Here is a 19,311-nt window from a genome sequence, read left to right on the forward strand (position 1 = left end):
AATCAACTAACCAACCGACTAACCAATCAAGCAATCAACCAATCAACCAGTTAAGCAACCAACCAACAATCAAGCAACCAACAATTAATGCAAGCTACCAATCAACCAAGCAATCAAGCAACCAACCATTCTACAAACTAACAAATCGAGCAGCAACCCATAAACCAAATTACTAATCAATCAAACGACCATCCATTCAAGCATGCTACCAATCAACCAACCAACCAATCAAGCAACCAATCAATCAACCAACAAACAATGAAGCAATCAACAAACAATGAGCAAACAACCAACCAGCTATTAAACTGATCCAAAATTATTTATCAGATCGCTCACTACAGGTAAACTATCAGAATTCTAAATATTTAGGACTTCTGCTAGATCAAAAATTAACTTTTAAAAATCACATTGAAGGCCTTCAAGCCAAATGTAACAAATATATTAAGTGGCCACTTATAAACAGAAAATCAAAACTTTGTCATAAGAACAAACTTTTGATTTACAAATAAATTTTTAGACCAGCCATGTTGTATGCTGTGCCAATATGGACTAGGTAGTTGCTGCAATACCAGAAAGAAGGCATTTTATAGGATTGTTCCTCCTCGGACCACCACGATTACCAGATGGTCTTCCTTCAGTGAGCTTGTGACATGTTCGTTTCAACAATTCTGTCGAAAAATCGCATGACGGGAATGAGTAGAGCACACCAGTTGCTTCCGTTTATTTATTGAGTAAGGATATAACGCCGGCCGCTTCTTTCTGCTTCAGGTAGGACACGAGATAACGCAGTGGACGCGTCTGAACGCTGGCATCATCCGACGATGCTACCGATGACGTCGATCCCGGCAGGCCGAGGAAGATTGCGTGCGACGATGACGTCGATATGCGCTTCTGCACATCTTCCAACTTGGGTTGATCGAGGCGTAGTCGCTGAATAATACGAAGGTGGTGTTTACCTTCCTCGTCCTTCATCAGGCTGTCCACTATTCCGTTGTCTCCGTCCGTTAGGTGCAACTTGGCGGGGAATAGAGAAATCTTCAAAATCAGCGCCCCTTGTCAGACTGTGGTAGAATTCCGTGCCACTTCTGGTAACGTTCTTGCATTCAATAACATGCCATTCCTACAAGACTGTGTCGCCTCGGTGAACGGGAACGAGATCTATCGATTCCTGGTTCACGTGATCCAGAACGACGTCGTGAATAATATTCGCCATCGGCTCCTGATCGACGCCATTCATCATTGTCCCCGTGGTGCGGTGGGCCATCACGATGAAAACCGCCACGGAAACCACCACGTCCGTGGAATCCTCCACGGCCGCGGAACGGTTTTCCACCATAGCCGTACGATGAATTTTCCTCGTATGATGCACCGCCTCCCGAATATTCGTAGTCGGGGCCGCGACGATACTCACCGCCTTCCTCAAAACCTCCACTGTTCTTCGAGAACGATGGTGCTGTTCCGTTATCAGCAAAATCGATACGAATACGACGATCCGGTGCCCCTAACGGGAATCCACGCATTTCCTTCACAGCAGCCGTAGCAGCATCAATAGAATCGTACAGAATGTAGGCCTGGGTGTCCCCTTTGTTATATTCCTTCTTTTTGATGGCACCAAAACGGTCGAACTCACGCTCCAACTGAGTAACGAAACGAAAAAACAACAAACGAACCGAAACGACGTCACAAGGTGAGGGAGAAAAACAAACAAACTGTCAAAACGTCAAGAGGGGGTAAGTCAGCGCTCGTAAAATATTTATGTAATTCGTCACCCACGAGGGGTATTTTCTTCAAAATGAAGAAGAAGACATGGTGCCCGATTTTCTGATGGTTTTGTACCGGACATTTCGGTCTATGTATTCGTCAATGGTTTAATTCTCCAAATGAGACAGACCCTTATGCTACGTTTTGACAGGGCAAGTGAATTGAACAACTCAGTTGAATTCAATTGACTTGCCAAAAGTTGAACATGTTCAACTTTCTTTTCGTAAAAGTGATTTGAATTAAGGTGTTTACACGTTCAGTTCGCGTTCGATTCAAGCGACTTGCTCAATTCACTTGCCCTGTCAAAACGTAGCATTAGTTCTTTTTTTTAAACATACAAATATGATATGTGAAGTTATAGTTTAGAATGGAAATGGAAAAGCAGTATTTTTTTGTAGAACGCTCTTGAAGAAAACATTTATAGAAAATTTTGATAACAAAAATCGATATTTTGCACGTAGGTTTTTGTCCAAAATTTATTTCTGTGTCGCGTGGATTTGGTGTGGATTGGATTTCATGTCGCGCGACACGGCGCGGATTTGATTTTAGTCGACGTGGAAAATATTTCGGGATCCCTGCAACAACCATGACTCTTTATCAAGTAATAAGGCTTGTAGCCTGCACAGCTTATCATAGAGTGGATGTGATATTATAGAACAAACTGAACGCCTTCCTTGATTGTTCACACCAATATTTATTTGATCTGAATTTTGGTTGTTGCCTCTTCATACCTTTGTTATTTGCGTTTGAATTGCCACTGGTTCTCTTAGAAGATTTCTATCCTCGCTTTTTCTATATCTACATATATACTCGGGGCGTAGCGAAATGTGGCTATCGCTTTCATGGTTATTTTGATCCATAAAATTGATTAATTTCCTAATAAGATCATTCTTCTTTTGCTTTTGTTCTTTTTATAAATATACTAATGAATTCGCTTGATTTCGATTCTTCGATTTGTTTAATTGCTGCACAATTTTAACTTTTGAACAAGCTTGTTCACCTTTTGCTAAACGAAAATTATTTGTGGATATCCTGTAGTAAAGTGGTTTTAGTAGCAGACATTGTTAGAAATCTTAAGTCGAATATCCTGCATTACAGTTTTTTGTAGAACTTATTTGATACATAAAATAAGATATTGGATAATTGAAACAAAATAAAAACAATCTTTAATAAAAGCTATCATTTGAAAGTTATGTCGCATTTATCGTAAAGCTTTGAATTTTCAAGTAGGGCAGCGAAAAAGTGTTTTCCAAAGGGTATCGCAAAAATGCAAGTTTAAAATAAAGTGAAAGGGTAACGAAACGCATTAATAAGATAATGTTATTGTGCTGGCAATGGCTGTATCTCGTGTTATCGTATACAAATATAACGTCTGCTATGTAAATCCTTTGATTGCAGCAATATTTTTCCTTTTTTTCTGAAATTTATTTTGGTTGTTTTGAAGATTGGCATTTTGAGTGGCTGATTTAGAGTAACAACTATTTGTTTAATTTAACGTTGTTTGGTTTAATAACTCTTACTGACACATGTAGATATGATTGGATGAAATGTTCGTTTTTTTGTTTCTCAAGATATGTGCGGAGTAGTGTATTTTTGCTATCTTTATTTAAGTTACTTCGTTGATTTTATTTCATTAGAAATCGCAAAATTTCAACTATAAAGTTTCCTTCGCTTTGATTATTATTTAAAATAACTGACTATTTACAAATGTACAATGGCCTCACAGAACGATCACTGCAGGTCTTTATTATATATTGCACTTTGAACCGAAAAGAGGGTAAGAGGTGGGTAATAAATAGATGGCAAAACTAAATATCAAGGAGTTGAGTATCTTACAGGGAAAACTTTTGTATAATAACAAATAACGATGAATATCTTTTCAATCACGTTGACTTAGCTTTACTTTGACGTTGTAGTGGCTGCTGCCAGAGGGCTTGGTGTGTAACCTTGGGACCCACACGCGGTCATTGAGTATGGACTGAAGCCACTGCCGCCACTCATCAGTCCGTTGATTCCTGTGGATAATTACCGAATCGGTGAGGGATTGATAGGAACGATGGCGCTGTATCGGAATTCGAGTTACTAACAGCAAAGATTGATTGGAGATTTTTGCTCTTAAACCGCTGTCGCTACAGACGATGACGAAGCATGCCAAAATTGATGCGAACCAGCCGTGGCCCCGTAACCGTGGGATGGGACGAGCTGTGAGTGCCACAGGTTTGGAGACGATGTAACTGGTAGGGAAATAAGGTATTCGTTGTTTTATAGTAGCACAAACAGAGACACAATATGGCACATCTAATATTAAAACATGAATCGACGGTCACATGCAGTACTAACGGCAGCGTGTTCATCGATACTTGAGTTTTGGAATAGTGCGGATTCAAACGGAGCTCATATCTCATTCCAATATTCTGCTAGCGGCAATGCTTACCAAAACAGATAACTTGGCATTTCTTGACAACTGCAAACGTTTTTTAAAGTCAATTGCCAAGTTATCTTCTGAGGCAAGCATTAACGCTCGAGAAAAATGATATGATTTAACACCAAAAGGGCTCATTCGACGTATCGGTCTGTAGCGATTAGGGGCAGATTTTTGGGCTAATATCTTTGGGTTCACAGGAAAGTAAAGCACGAATGTGGATCCAATCGTTGTTGTTAGTATTGCATGTGTTAATGTCGATTTCAAACAAGCAAACAAACAGACAAATCGACACAGCAAAGCAATGCACTTACTTGACGAGGAGTTGAAGACACTGGCAGGCGAAGACGTTAACCCGCTCATGTTGGATGCCGTTGCATAACCATTGCTACTGCCGTACGAGCCTCCGCCAGAGGAATGTGGAGTCGATGCGCTGCTACAGTATCCTCCCCGGGGACTCACGCTGCTGCTCTGGGCCCGAGTGTATTCATCGGCTATGGAAAAGACGAAAAGCGTTATGAAGGAAAGTGTTGACTTGGAATGCGTCAAACTGGTTGTTACCTTCTGCCCATTGTCCTGTGCCGTCTTGAACGCTCACAGCTAACTGTCCGCTGTAGGAATTGAAACCGGAGGAACCATTCGGAGAGCGGGGCATAGAGTAGAGAGCTTCCGCGAGGTCTGCTGCTCGTTTAAGGATAATCTCCTTGGGGAGTTTCTCCGGATCGCCTGGATGCCGTGGAATTAGCTTCTGTAACCGTTGGAAACCATAGTCGATGGTTGGTTCACTTAAAGCTGTAATTCGATGACATCATTATTAAAATCAGTTCAAAATAGAGAGACTCACATAAGAACTTACAGACATACACAAATCGACCCGGTGATCCCTTGCAGAATTGTTTGCTCTTGTAGGACAGCGTGACTTCCACTACGCCCGGTATATGTCGAGGAGGAGTCTGTACCCGGATTGCGTGCGACGTTATCAACTGTCAATTAGAAAAGAATCAAGCTCAATCACTGTGGACTTCCGGATTGCACAACGGAAAAGGTAGAGGACAAGGACTCACCTCACTCCACACCAACATGGTGCCGAAAACCACCTGTAGCCCATCGAAGAAGTTATCGCCTACGATGATTACCTGCGCACCGCCGGTCGTCCAACCTTCGCTGGGGCTGATCGCCTTGATACAGGGGGTTGCCATTGGTAGTGGTGGATAGATGCCTGCATATAGGAATCAACAACAGCAAAAAAAGAACAAGGATTTATTTTCTCTGCAATTTCTCCGACTTCCGACCAACGATATGGCGAACTAGAGAGATGGCTGACATAATCCGATTATACGAATCATAGCTACAACCGCAGCAGACACACATACTTCACTCAACGAGATCCTACCAACCAGTGCCAGCGGAGTGGATGCTGTCGCTCAATTTGTGACCCTCCATTGGCGGGAACTTAATTCTAGTGGTTCGTTGTGCGGTGATGGTTGGTTGGTCGGATGGCATTAAAGTCATTTCGCAGTAGGAATGTCGCACGATATAGAGAAAAAAAACGCAATTCAAATTAAAAATTCAACCACCACGTGTTGATTGCTAACCGCAGTATAAAACGGTCGGTCCTGCATGCCGGTATATGATGACTAGCTCTGCACCACGTCCGGTGAAACTAACTGACCAGAACACGGATATCGTGTCGTCGTCGTCGTGGTGGCTGTGGCGGCTAGAAAGTGTCGACTCTATGCATAGATTTATGAAGTTCTATATTTCATAGTCGGGATGAAAGTTTAATTGAAAGCATGGCTGGTGGCCCAAGCAACGTTCAAGAGCGGATAGAGCGCACTTATTTTGGTGTTATGATTTCGCTTTGTTTAAATAGTATCGTGATATGATCACAGAAATCTTCCATGAAAGCAATAAATATTAAACTCATTATTTATTAGTTTTGTTTGTTTAATTAGAATCTATTTTAATTTTTGTATAAATTAAAATTGATCAGGTTATGTAAATCAGTGAGCTTTTCAATCAAACTTTTAATACAAGTAATGTTTCTTTACGAGCAGAGTTATTCGACGAATTAGGACTGCCACAATTAAGTCTCATTTGAATTTTATTCAGAAATTGAGAGAGAAACATGGGATTAAATTTTTTAGATAAGTATGGGTTTTACCGAAAACACCATGCGTCTCCACATCAACATTTCCATCTACTCCCTACACACTTAAGTTTTATCGGATCTCAGCATTTTTTGTTTATTTTTCCGAGGTGGGCACCGCCGAATTTCATCAAACAAGATTTTTGCCGAAATCTCAGTAAAAGTGACGTTTCGGATGCTGAAAATCAGTAATAAACGAAATTTTCTGCCGAAATTCAGTTTTTAAATTTACTGAGCTTCACAGCTGTGTCCAATTTTGCCGAGCTCGAAAATGAAAAACTTAGTGTATAGTTACGATGAAGGTTGGCGGGGTCGGGAGTAGTTATCCTCATGCTTTTGTTATCGTTTCTCCTTTTCTCTAAAGCTATCTTTTATTCGCATAAAAATAAAAAAAAATAGATGAAATGGCATAATAGCATTTTTTCGGTTCATGAGAATCCCCAATTATCTATACTGCCGTTCTACGCATAATGTTACCTTTGATAAAAAAAATCAAACTCGAGTCAATTTGTCCCTCTAATTTTAGAACTGAACAGGTCTGAAACGGTTTCTCAATATCTTTGGTATCTAATGAGCTTAAGAAAGACTTTTCTGGAAGATTAGATGGATCAAACTTTTTGAAATAAAAAGTGGAATGGAACCCAATTTTAATCATCTTTGAGAGGAATTGATGAAATTCCGGCGGAAAAATTTTATTTTATTTTTAAAAATCAATATTTGTCCTCAAGTGCACTCTCTGATATGCGTAGATGAATTGGTAGATGAATTGGTCTTAAGTTCAGAATGATTTGAAGGATTTAGAATATCGTGTTTAGCAAAAAGGAGAACGCGTTTGTTTTTCACATCTGGTTTGGACTTATCTAAATCGTAAATAATTCGCATGGCCTCTATATAATGGGTTGATATTAATTTTATACCGTACGTTAATGACAAAAAAAATGAATTCAAGAATGATTTGGAGAACATGGAACATCTGCAGGACTATTGGCTGCCTAACGTTTCCCTTCATATGTAAAATAGTGTTGGCAGAAAAATCACAAAACTAAGAAACAACCCAAATTCCTTTTCATTGCTTTGTTTTTGATGGGATGGAAATAGGAGCTATGGGATGAAGTGCCTAACCGTTCTCCTAGGTAGTGGGTGAACCCAAACTTTTGACCGATGCACACCATGGACTTGAGTAAACATTTTGATTTTTAAAAATAAAATAAAAATTTTCCGTCGAAATTTCATCAATGCCTCTCAAAGATGATTAAAATTGGATTCCATTTTATTTTTTATTTCAAAATTTTGTAGACTCAATTTCGAGAAAAATCAACAAATTTTAATTTCATTAATTTAAGAAAAATGTGTATCTTACGGCAATATTTTAGTGGATAAAAAATTAAAAATTGTTTGTTTCAAACACCTACGATTCAAGATCTACTCATAATCTATGTGCTGAGCTAACAATACCCGAAATCGGATGTAAGACGGCCCAAATACGGCCAAAAACTTTTGCCTATATTTTTCGAGGGTGAACGCAAACTTTTGTTCGGGAGTGTAAGCACTGAACTATTTGCAGCGCACTCTAGATCAATTTCCGTGCGTTTATTTTGTTTTCCTCTACAGCTGGCCCAAAATTGTATCCTAATGATTTTTTACATTTCCCCGGTCAATTCACCAACTTTTTGTAGATACAAACCTTGCGAATCTCAAAATGAATCGATTAGGGGAAAAATTTTGCAAATCGGTCAACCCGCTTGCGAGTTAAATCGTCAGGAAGAAAATCTCAACTCATTTTTATCGCACAGATGCTTCATTTTGCATCATAGCAAAAAATCAACATCATGATGCAGCGGTTCTCAACCTGGGGTACATGTACCCCTGGGGATACCTGAGACAAGAGCGGATGTTGTACTATTATTGCAAAAAAATACTAACATTAGGAACTTTTTACAAACACAGGTAATTGTATTTGACCTTGTTATTTGAAATAAAAAATAATCACTTTATTTAGCATATTCCGTTACTGGAATCAATACTTTCTGTTGAGCACACTTGTTGGCTTAAATAGTTAGAATTAGGGATCCTATATTAAGAGATGTGCGAATACTTTTCCAGACGATTTAGCAACGCTGTTACTTTCGTAAACAAACGCTGCCAGCACTTGCCGCACTGAAAAATGTTTAGGCTTGCACATGACTTTACATTCGAAGACACTTTTTGATTATTTTGTCTATGCTCTAGCAGTGCATTTTCGCTAAAATTAAAGAGCAATACAAATGAACACGATATAAGGCATAAATTAGACTACTTTTACTTACGAAAGCAAAACTAATTGTTTATTCGATAAAACTTTTCATAAAATCTATTTCACCAAAATCGCAATACCTTTCGATCTGCAACAATAACGATGTTCATTTGGCTCAGATTTTGACAGTTCTCAATGCTCGATTGGCTCAAGATGGCCGCTTTCGCATATCTCTGAATGTAGGATCCCTAGTTAGAATTCAAATCCAAGCGTTAAAACCATAACGATAATTTTAAAAAAAAATGGAAAAGTGTATATTAGTTTTCGAGCTATTGTATATAATAATGTTGGCTTATTCATAATTTCTACTTCGAAACTGTCAAAAACTAGTTATGTTTAGAGATATATGGACATAACATGCAACACGTCTTTATGGATCACAGGCGCAAATTTTGACTAACTTTTAAAAGGGGTACTATGGTAAAGGGTGATCTATCATTTATTTGCGCTTCAAACCGCAACAGTAAAGGGTAGATGGGGTCAAAGTAGCCCAAAAAATTCCGCACATACTCAACATGTTTTGGCGAAGATCGTCACAGTTAATTTTGTACCAAGATCTAGGTAACAATTACCGATACTTTGGAAATGTTCACCGGAATTTTGTAAAATTTTCGCCGAAATCTTAATCTGAGCCGATACATAGGCGTAACAAATGACTAGCCTAAACCGGGTTACCCGTAGCATGATCTGCTTTGTAGCCAAATATATTTCCGCTGAGTTATGGGACGCCCACGGTGTACAACGCAGTATTATAATTTTATTTTTGTTAAATATCTTGGCTGTGCACTGCATATGTACAGCACATGTTTCCAATTTTGAGGATCGGCAAAAAATAAATCAGACACGTAAATTCGAATCCCTTTTACTATCTAGATAGGCGTGATAACCCCTGCGCAACAAGACGACTTAGAGGTCATGTTTCTTGAAGAGCCATCTAAATGCACCGCGGTTAGTCCTTTTTGTTGATTGATTAGGTTAGATCCGGGTTAGATGCCACACCTTTTTAAAAATCGATATTTCTTCAAAACAGTCCGTTAAATTGCAACTTTAATAATTGTTTTTGATTGTTTAGGGATCCAAATCCAACTACAAAGTGTAGAAGTCATTTGCTTAACAAAACAAAAATCGGACTGTACTATTCACATCACAAGAAAAAAATGGTCAAATCCGGGCCACACCTCAGGGGGAAATGCCGCACGTGGAAAATGTTGCAGAAATGGGATTATAATTTTTTTTGGCTATTAACGATATTTTTCAGAAAAGCAAAAAACCCAAAATAAAACAAACTCATTGCGTGAAGAATTTCTTATTTCTATTGTAAATCAATTCACATTCGAGTATGAAGCAATTACACAAATCTTCAAAAATTGGACAATTTGCGTTTTTCTATATCCATGACGTTTTTTCATCATATCTAACATACAAACATGACCTTATATTGTTCGAAGCAATGTGCTTCCATTCCTAGTGTTCTTTCGTAGTGTATCTGCTCTTTTATTCCATAGCATGTACCCATATTAATAACAAACGATTTGTTTCTCATTATTGTGATGTTTTCAGTAGTGGCATGATAACAATAATAACGACAGAAATTAAGCCGAAATCGTTCCTTGTGCAAATATAATTAATTTTGGAGAATGTTATTAAGAAAGGAATAATTATCCTAGGACGTTTGGATTTCCTGGGCAGGATTGTCCTCGATTTTCGGGTCAGGAAACCCATGCAATATCTTAGACTTCGCATTTCACATGATTTTCCCACTTTAAAATAATATCTCATTTAAGTACTGATAGTAGGTAGGTCCGGCATATCACCCTGATTTTTTTGCGGCATCTAAATCAATTGTAAGGGATAGAGGCTACATCACTTTAATTTATTACTCAAAACGTAAACTTCGTAAACATAACCTACAAGCTTTTAAAGGATTCATAAGGATTCAAACATGTGGATTCGTAAGAATTTTCGAAAACCTCACGAAAAATCTTTATAAAAAATAGCGTTACAAATGAAGAATGAGCAGTTACTACTTACGTTATTGTTTTCGCTACAAAAGACACACTCTTACGTATATTTGTGCCAATAAATCAAGTCCGTTCTACCAGATCTCTGAAGTGCGGCATCTATACCGACGCGGCATCTCACCCGGATTTACCCTATAGTGAACGAGCTCACCTTGTGTATTATTCAGCAAGAGGATATAGTGGATTCAAGCCCCACCAAGATATGGGAACTCTTTTTCGCAAAATAATATCAATTACTCCATTTCGGAAACATGTGCTGTACATATGCGTCTTAAAATTTTTAACAAAAATGATTGTACATACAATCGATTTGGCGAATATGCAATTGATTGCTATTATAATTTTGAATTCTCAATTAAGAACCCAAGATTTTCATTTTTAAGCATTTGTACGGTTCCTGTTGCAGTTACAAAGCCGAGATTTTTTGAAAAGGGTATCACTCAATAAAAAGGTTGAGAATCGCTGTCCTAATGTCATTCTGTTTCCATATGTTTTCGAAGGAGTGGAATTCGTGGGATTCTTGCATGAATAAAATTTAGCCTATTTCAAATATATTTGAGTGCCAAAATCTGACAAACGATTTTCCCGTGATGTAGGTACTTACCTACTCTATTTTTCCTAAATGTTATGATACTAAAGCCACTAGCGCAGTTGAGGTCGTGTTTCTGCCGAGTAAGCAGATAGTTTGCGTGGGCCGATTTTGTTGTTCTGTGCGCCCGAAATGAAAACCAATCAGTACCTGTTTTGTCGTGTTTCTACTCAGTAAGCAGATATTTCGCGCTGCCGAGTGAGTAAATAATTGGTGCGCGATCGGACGTGTTTTAGGTAGGACGCAGAGCATTCGTGAAATCCAAGTTTGTGGTAATGTTTTTAACGTTCGGTGAATAAGTGTGCGATTGAACATGTTTTGTATATTATGCGAAGTATTTGCAAGATCGTCGAATAGAGCTTTCTATTATTCACCCTATTCACAAACCTTTTCATGTGCAAATTTCCTAACAGCACACATATTTCACATAGGCTACTTCAACTGATAAGTGGCAAGATTTAGTAACAATGAAGTTGCTGCAACAATTTTTGTCTGATTTGTGCTTCTTGTGTTGTATTTAGCATCCAGTTGGGAAAACTTAGAACTTTCTTAAACTTAGAACTTAGAAGAACTTTCGGGGTAATTTTTATATCGAAATTCAGATGAATATTTCGATGAATTTAATTAATTCTTTTCCGAGGAAATTTTATAAAATTTAGAGTCCAGAAAAAGTTCTCAAGAAAATCGCCACACTGATTCATGCCAGTCACCGCTGACTGAAATGGCTTTCGGTGTGACACAAACATTCCTTTATAGCGTAATAAAATTCTATGGGCCTTCTTTCTCCAGTTTATGGAGGAGTTATTTCGAAAAATGAAGTTTCCGATGAAAATTATAAAGGAATTTTCGCAGGATTGTCTTATAGAATTTCCGAAGGTCTAAAGGAATTTCTGGAAAAGTTGCTAAAAAATTACGGACAAAATGTCCCATGGTATTTCTAAAGGTATTTCGTAAAGATTTCATGGAGGAGATTGTGAAAGAATTCTTGGAGAATGTTCTAAAGGAATTCCTGAACGAAGTTCTGAAGAATTTCCTGAGAGATGTTCTTTCCAAGTTTCAGAACGAATTCCAGGAGGATTTTTTGTTTTTGGAAATTTCTGAAATAATTACCGAAGGAGTTTCTAAAAAATCCGAAGGAATCCTCAAATCAAATTAGCATAGTTTGGCTTGATTGACTGTACACATCGTAGTTGCTAGTTGTGATTGGCCGAGAAACAACAAATATGCACAGTGCACCAATTTAATAGTCTTCTTGGGGATTAGGAAGCAATTCTCACTGTACATGATATCGAGTTTCATTAATTCATGACCAATAACGATGCTGGCCATGTCCTCACAGTCAATTTAGGATAAAGAGAGGGAAAATAGTTTGACACTCATTGCTACAAGACACCGAAGAATCCTCTACATCTCCGAGAGCATCACGGGATAGAAATAGTTGGTTAGTTGAGAAGGTAATTCATGGGAAGTTACCTTTTGTCAGCGACAAAATATTAATTGTGAACGATGTTACTTTGAACACACACAGACGAAAACCGTGTTTCAAATCAATCCAACACAAAATCAATGTGTTTCGTTTAATAAGCTTCTACAATACGATCGGGGCCCTCTTTAGCCGTGCGGTAAGACGCGTGGCTACAAAGCAAGACCATGTTGAGGGTAGCTGGGTTCGATTCCCGGTGCCGGTCTAGGCAATTTTCGGATTGGAAATTGTCTCGACTTCCCTGGGCATAAAAGTATCATCGTGTTAGCCTCATGATATACGAATACAAAAATGTTAACTTGGCTTAGAAACCTCGCAGTTATTAACTGTGGAAGTGCTGGATGAACACTAAGCTGCGAGGCGGCTCTTTCCGAGTGTGGGAATATAATGCCAATAAGAAGAAGAAGACGATCGATCCCTTACTAATAAATTTTCTGCTCTTCGATGCAGAAATTATTTTTTTAACTTGGTGTTCTTTCGGACTAACTCGCCAGCAACACAATCGATCGCAGACTTTGTAGTAGTAATAGTAACTCGCAGTAGTGATGGACGACAAACTCAGGCTTCTCAATTACGGCGCTTTCAAGAATGATAACCAACAGCTCGTGGGGGTGCTTCAGTAAACAAAGGTTGCTGTTAAGCATGGTGGTGTCGATTTTTAGGCATATAGCGGAATGATCTGGATCACCGCGCTCAGTACGATCTGCAATGAACACAAGTTGAGAAAACAAAACACACAGAGACTGATCAGAAGGAATCCCTAAATCAAACTGAGCTTGAGCTTGCTTGAGCTTGATTGACTGCTCGTAGTTGCTACTCCATTATGACCAGATCAGCTGTTCTTGCACAGGGAACCAACAGATGTTTGCTTGGGACTAGCACACATCTTCAATGTACAAGTACTGGTGATCTCATTTGTTAGGTCATACTGGCGCCTGCCACGTCAGAATGCAAGTCAATGTAGGGAAGGGGAGGAAATGATGATGCAATCACTCGCCCACTGCAAGCCGAATATACCTCTGCACTTGCCACGAGTTCATGCGGAATTTGTTGGAATTTATGGGTTAGGTTGGAGAGGCAGAGGTCCGTCTTGGTTAACGAGCTGCCAATGTGATAGATAGGAGAAGGTAACTGATGGAATTTCTAATTGGATGTAGGAAACGAGCTATATAAGTTCATTTCCGATTCTAGCAGATTACTGATAGAATACTCAAGTTGAAGGTATAGGAATAGTAATGGAAACGGTATGGAAGTCCATTTCCAGTTCTAGCGATTGCTAGAACATGAGAAATAAAGAGAAAGATATAGAGTAGGAGAATGGAACGGACCTGGGATTGAACCCACGACCTCCTGCGTATGAGGCAGAAGCAGTAGCCATATGACTACCAAGCCCGCTTCGAAACAAGTATCACGCACTGAACTGATTAATTTTATTGCCGTCCGCGCAATGCAGAACACAATAATTCGGCCGACCGCACGATCGTTCTGCTGTCCGAAACATGAGAGATCTCGCACTGAACTGATTAATTTTATTACCGGCCGCGCAATGCAGAACACAATAATTCGGCCGACCGCACGATCGTTCTGCTGTCCGAAACATGAGAGATCACGCACTGAACTAATTAATTTTATTACCGGCCGCGCAATGCAGAACACAATAATTCGGCCGACCGCACGATCGTTCTGCTGTCCGAAACATGAGAGATCACGCACTGAACTGAATAATTTTATTACCGGCCGCGCAATGCAGAACACAATAATTCGGCCGACCGCGCGATCGTTCTGCTGTCCGAAACATGAGAGATCACGCACTCCAGAAGGAATCCCCAAGTCAAATTCCGAAGAAACTCCTAAAGGAATTCCTAAAACATTTTTCGTATGGTATTTCCAAAGAAATTTCCAAAAGAATCTCTAACGGAAATTCTAACGGAAAAAACTCCTAAAAGAATTCGTAGAGGAATATCGGAAGGAATCCCCAAATGAATTTCCAAAGAAACTCCTGAAGCAATTTTTGAAGTAATTTTGGAAGGAAATTCCAAATAAAATTCCAAAGAAATTCTCTAAAGTATTCTTTGAAGTATTTTCAAAGATTTTTCTTAGGAAAGTTTTGGAGGATCTACTAGATTTCTATCTTTTGAAGCAAGTCTTGGAGAAAGTTCTGAAGGAATCCTTGGAGGACTGTCCAAAGAAATTCAACAATGACGGAAATTCTTTGAAAATTCCTTAGGAAATTATTAAGGAAACTTCTTAAATTTCATCCTAGAGCTTTGGAAGTAATTTATGGGAAAGAATTACTGTAGAAATTTCTAATGGGATGGAATTTACGAAGGATTTTTTGTACGAATTTCTAAAAGTATTTTTAAAGAACTTTTCAAAAGTATTCCTAAAGGAATTTTTGACTTTTTTTTTTATTTAAGGATTATTTGAAAGAATTCCTCAAGGAATTCCTAAGGTTTTCCTTACGCCAAGTTTCTGAAGAAACTCGTTTAGGAAGTGCTAAAACAACTCCTAAAGGAAATTCCAAAGAAATTTCTAAAGCAATTTCCGAAAGATGTTGTTGCATTCATTTGCGAACGATTTTGTGAAGGAATACTTGGAGGAACTTTCGATGGAATTTCTGAAGGATTTTTTGAAGGTATGCCTGAGGGAACTACTGGTAGACATAACGCGTTTATATTCTGAGCAGTGTTGGGAAAAACTAAAAATCTTATAACTCATGAACGATTCAAATTAATTATGAGTTGCACCCAGCACCTCAGCACCTAAGATCTCATGTCTGAGTTGAATCTTCCATTCCAAATCCTTCTAGCTTTTCTTTTGTTTTTCTTCATTAAATAATGATGAAATAACTTTCGGCGCATAGAACAATGGATATTCTTGCGTGGGTAAACAATGAATTGCCCCAATGATAATTTTTAACGCTTTTCGGAGCGAAATGATTTTTTGGCAAATGAGCGAAACGATATGTTTTAGCATGAAAAATTCAAGTGTGATGCATTCATTCAGAATAATGCTCAAGATTTTTTAGCATAACGGATCCGTATTCAAGTTAATGGATTTAGAAATTCATGAGTCTTGGTTTTGGTGATTACAAAGGTAAAATAATTTTTAATTACTCTGAACTTATTTTTCCCAACATGTCATCAATGAAAAAGGCGTGAATAGTGGAAAAGTTCTTTTAGTTTCCTTTGCTCGTTTGTGAAGACATGTGCAGGGGTTTATCAAATTCACTCACTCATCCAATGGATTTTGACATTTAAACAAGAGGAGCGTCCACTCGAACAACAGTTCATTTTGCGTTAATAAAACGAGCCGCTCAAATGTCATAATGTCTATTGATATTCAAAATAAAGAAACAGGAAAATAATTAAATAATTAAAATATTTATTCGCTGGTAAAAGAAAAAAGAGACCTAGACTTAAAATTTCAATAATGAAGATTAACTTCAGTTTATTAAACTTCAGTTTATAATCTCACTCCATGGTGAAGATAAGAAAGGCACGTGTTGTTGGAAAGATATTTTTTTAATTATTGCTCGTTTTGGTTTATTAATGGTCGCTTTGGTATTTTTTTACTATCTTCTTCTTCTTCTTCTTCTTATTGGCATTACATCCCCACACTGGGACAGAGCCGCCTCGCAGCTTAGTGTTCGTTAATCACTTCCACAGTTATTAACTGCGAGGTTTCTAAGCCAAGTTACCATTTTTGCATTCGTATATCATGAGGCTAACACGATGATACTTTTATGCCCAGGGAAGTCGAGACAATTTCCAAACCGAAAATTGTCTAGACCGGCGCCGGGAATCGAACCCAGCCACCCTCAGCATGGTCTTGCTTTGTAGCCGCACGGCTAAGGAGGTTCCCTTTTTTTTACTATATTCGACTCTAATCAGTCAAGTCAAGTACGAGACACTGAAAACGGCTTTACTGTTGAGGTCGCAATTGCTATCTGCAAAGTTACAATCAAGTGGTGCAATTGATTGGGATAGTACTAACTCATCTTATAACAAGTGAAGACATTCCACTAAAAAGCTCTCAATAATTTCCTATATCAAAATGAGATTATACTTCCATAAGTCAAAGTCATCCATAAATTCCGCCAAATTCCACTTCGATGCCTTCTCGACGTATCTATATTAGTGCCAAAACTTCCCACCCACTTGCATTTCGCAAGGTTGCTTGTGCACCCGGATAGCACTCGTGCAGTTTCTTTCCACCCGCACCGCACTGATGCACAATTCGAATATCATTTTTAATGAGCTACTCCATTTCTCCGCATTTACCAGCTCTGGGGCGGCGAACATGTTTGTGCGCGGGTATGTGTGTCTGCTGGGAATTAAACCCGAGTACGAACGACGATAGAGCTTTGGCAGATTGCTTTCGAAGCGGAAATGTACTTCTCCTTTGTCCAGGTAAGGATGCGCCGTCCGTAGATCATTTCCGCTTCGGAAGCAACCGTTCGGTCTTCGCTTTCTGGGCCAATCGCAACGAAAAAAAATTAAAGGAAACCGAAAAACCAAACTGAAGATGGAATCATCCAATGAATCTACATCGATAGGTTTTATGAACCGTATATCACAGGCAATCAGACGCATCACTTATAATGTTTATTGAATCATCTCTAGGAAGTATTATAATGACTTGTGTCGTGTACTGACTCAAATTTGTACAAAATTTGATGTTTACTTAATGCGTCTGTTTGCCTGTGCTCCAGAAATTGTAATGCAAAACGAAAGAGTTCTGAATCTAATAATCACGCACACGTTTGTTCAGACTAAAACATTAAAAATTACAATGTAAGAAGAATTTTGAAACCGACCGTCGTACGTACTGTCCGGGGCCAGCGGATGGCCCGAAATGGCCAGCGGAGAACTTCCCGTACCTTCGGGATCGAGCCGTTTCGCCCGGCGTCCGTGCTTGCTGTTGTTGTGCACGAACATGTTGTCGGATATCGCCAGCAGGGGGCCGTCCACCGCGACCTGGGTCGCTATCACTACCTGCAATATATGGGAAATGGGGAAATGGCGTTGGATGTAGGCGGGGTAGAGGAATTGACGGGACGGTAGGAAAGGTTGTTGGAATCAGGCGGAGTAGCGCGGGGGGTGCGACATAAGAAAGAGAAGAAATATAATTAATTGAATCGACGAGTGGGTTTAGGAAGCTTGTGGTAGGGTACTTAAGTGGTAGGGGACCAGTAAACGAAAAGACGGCAAAAAGATGGAGACCGCTTAAAATCTACAGGTTTATCTCGAGTAATGCGTATTTCAGATATGTGGGTTTGTTGTTAGTCATGGTCAAGCGCCGACACAAAATGTAAGTTCTAGACCAACATTTGAAAAGGGCGTAACAGCCAAAAATTATTCCTTCTGATTCTTCGTCCACATATATAGCCATATAAATTTAAAATAAATAAATTTTGGCTTTTACGCCCTCTTCAAATGCTTGTCTAGAGTTGTCGATTTTGTTGAATGCAACTCAGCAGCAGGTTCAAACCATCTACGTCGGTGAAACTAAACCGGTCATAAGAGCTAGTTACTCTACAAGATTTAGAATACTGGATTTGTGTGGAATGTACAAAAGAATTCGAAATTTTAAATAAAAGACTTCTTACTTCGGCCATATGCGAGTGCTCAGTATTGGAATCGATTCAAAATGTTTAACTACTGAGGAGCTGACTGCACTTCTGCATGCGGTACACCAATCAATGAATGGTGGTGGAACAGCATGCTGTTCGTGTAGTCTTCGTGGTGCACACCTTTCTGTCCTCTTTCTCATGAAGAATTATCTTCACAAGAGAGAGGATAGTCGAAGGTGCAGAAAGAAGAAACAAGCTTTTAATTTATAGTCGACATGTAAAACCAACCAGCAGCGTCGAAGGCGGTGTAGACAAACAAGAACGACCAGAGCACTCCGTTCCGCTGTTATTGGTGGACCTGAATGCTGCAGAAAGATGAAGGAATTCATTGCCATCGTTTACGGCCGGGCGGTCGGTTTGAAGTGGTGTCGCTTGGTACACGGGTTACATGAAATATATGCGGTGACGATGGTGACGACGAAGACGAATCGACTGCATTTTACAAATGCCCTCAAACAATACCAAATGAATCTTATACCGTGGATTACATGTTTAATTGTTTATTGTCGTATTCGTGTGAAAATTTATTTCCTAGCATGTGGGCTTATAGTAAAGTTTACAAAAAAGGTTTTGTGTATATTATTCCAAATTAGTTGTCTTGAGTAACATTCAGCAATACTTATGCCGAAACAATTCCGCAACTATTAATAGCATCTGGTACTGAGATACTTTATAGACTTGAGGGAAATCCCGCTCAAAATTGCTTTTTCAGAACGATATAAACACGTTTTGGGGAATAAAGATGTTTAATTCGCGATTTGATTAATTTCACATTTTGATTATCTAGAATTTTGTTTTACGAGTTTTTAATTCAATAAAAAAAGTAACTTTTTGAACCTGTTTGTCTGATTTTTCAACATATTTAGGGTTTAAAATTTCTCATTCAGTGCTGACTTATTGCAGTTTTTAAATATTCAGGGTAATTTTTTTATTTTCCGAGTAAGAAATTGGATAAATA

The 19,311-nt window shown here is 38.8% G+C and overlaps 1 protein-coding gene and 1 pseudogene across 6 annotated transcripts in view; both read right to left on the reverse strand.

Annotated features, from left to right (window-relative positions):
* Nucleotides 1–584: 584 nt before the first annotated feature.
* Nucleotides 585–2,605, reverse strand: LOC134223000 (RNA-binding protein spenito-like; annotated as a pseudogene).
* Nucleotides 2,436–19,311, reverse strand: part of LOC134226867 (transcription factor collier) — a 182,052-nt gene continuing 165,176 nt past the window's right edge. Inside the window, exons 8-14 of one of the 6 annotated variants that reach the window (XM_062707915.1) lie at nucleotides 17,538–17,718; nucleotides 5,248–5,402; nucleotides 5,040–5,166; nucleotides 4,745–4,975; nucleotides 4,498–4,677; nucleotides 3,849–3,995; nucleotides 2,436–3,776 (exon numbers count right to left, since the gene is read on the reverse strand). In XM_062707915.1, the coding sequence (XP_062563899.1) occupies nucleotides 3,877–3,995; nucleotides 4,498–4,677; nucleotides 4,745–4,975; nucleotides 5,040–5,166; nucleotides 5,248–5,402; nucleotides 17,538–17,718 (993 nt within the window). In that variant the 3' untranslated portion in view covers nucleotides 2,436–3,776; nucleotides 3,849–3,876. Of the gene's footprint in view, nucleotides 3,996–4,497; nucleotides 4,678–4,744; nucleotides 4,976–5,039; nucleotides 5,167–5,247; nucleotides 5,403–17,537; nucleotides 17,719–19,311 lie in introns of all 6 variants that reach the window. The other 5 variants (XM_062707920.1, XM_062707916.1, XM_062707919.1 and 2 more) reach the window with 5 other exon arrangements.

This window comes from Armigeres subalbatus, chromosome 3 (assembly GCF_024139115.2).
Source record: "Armigeres subalbatus isolate Guangzhou_Male chromosome 3, GZ_Asu_2, whole genome shotgun sequence".
NCBI lineage: Eukaryota > Metazoa > Arthropoda > Insecta > Diptera > Culicidae > Armigeres > Armigeres subalbatus.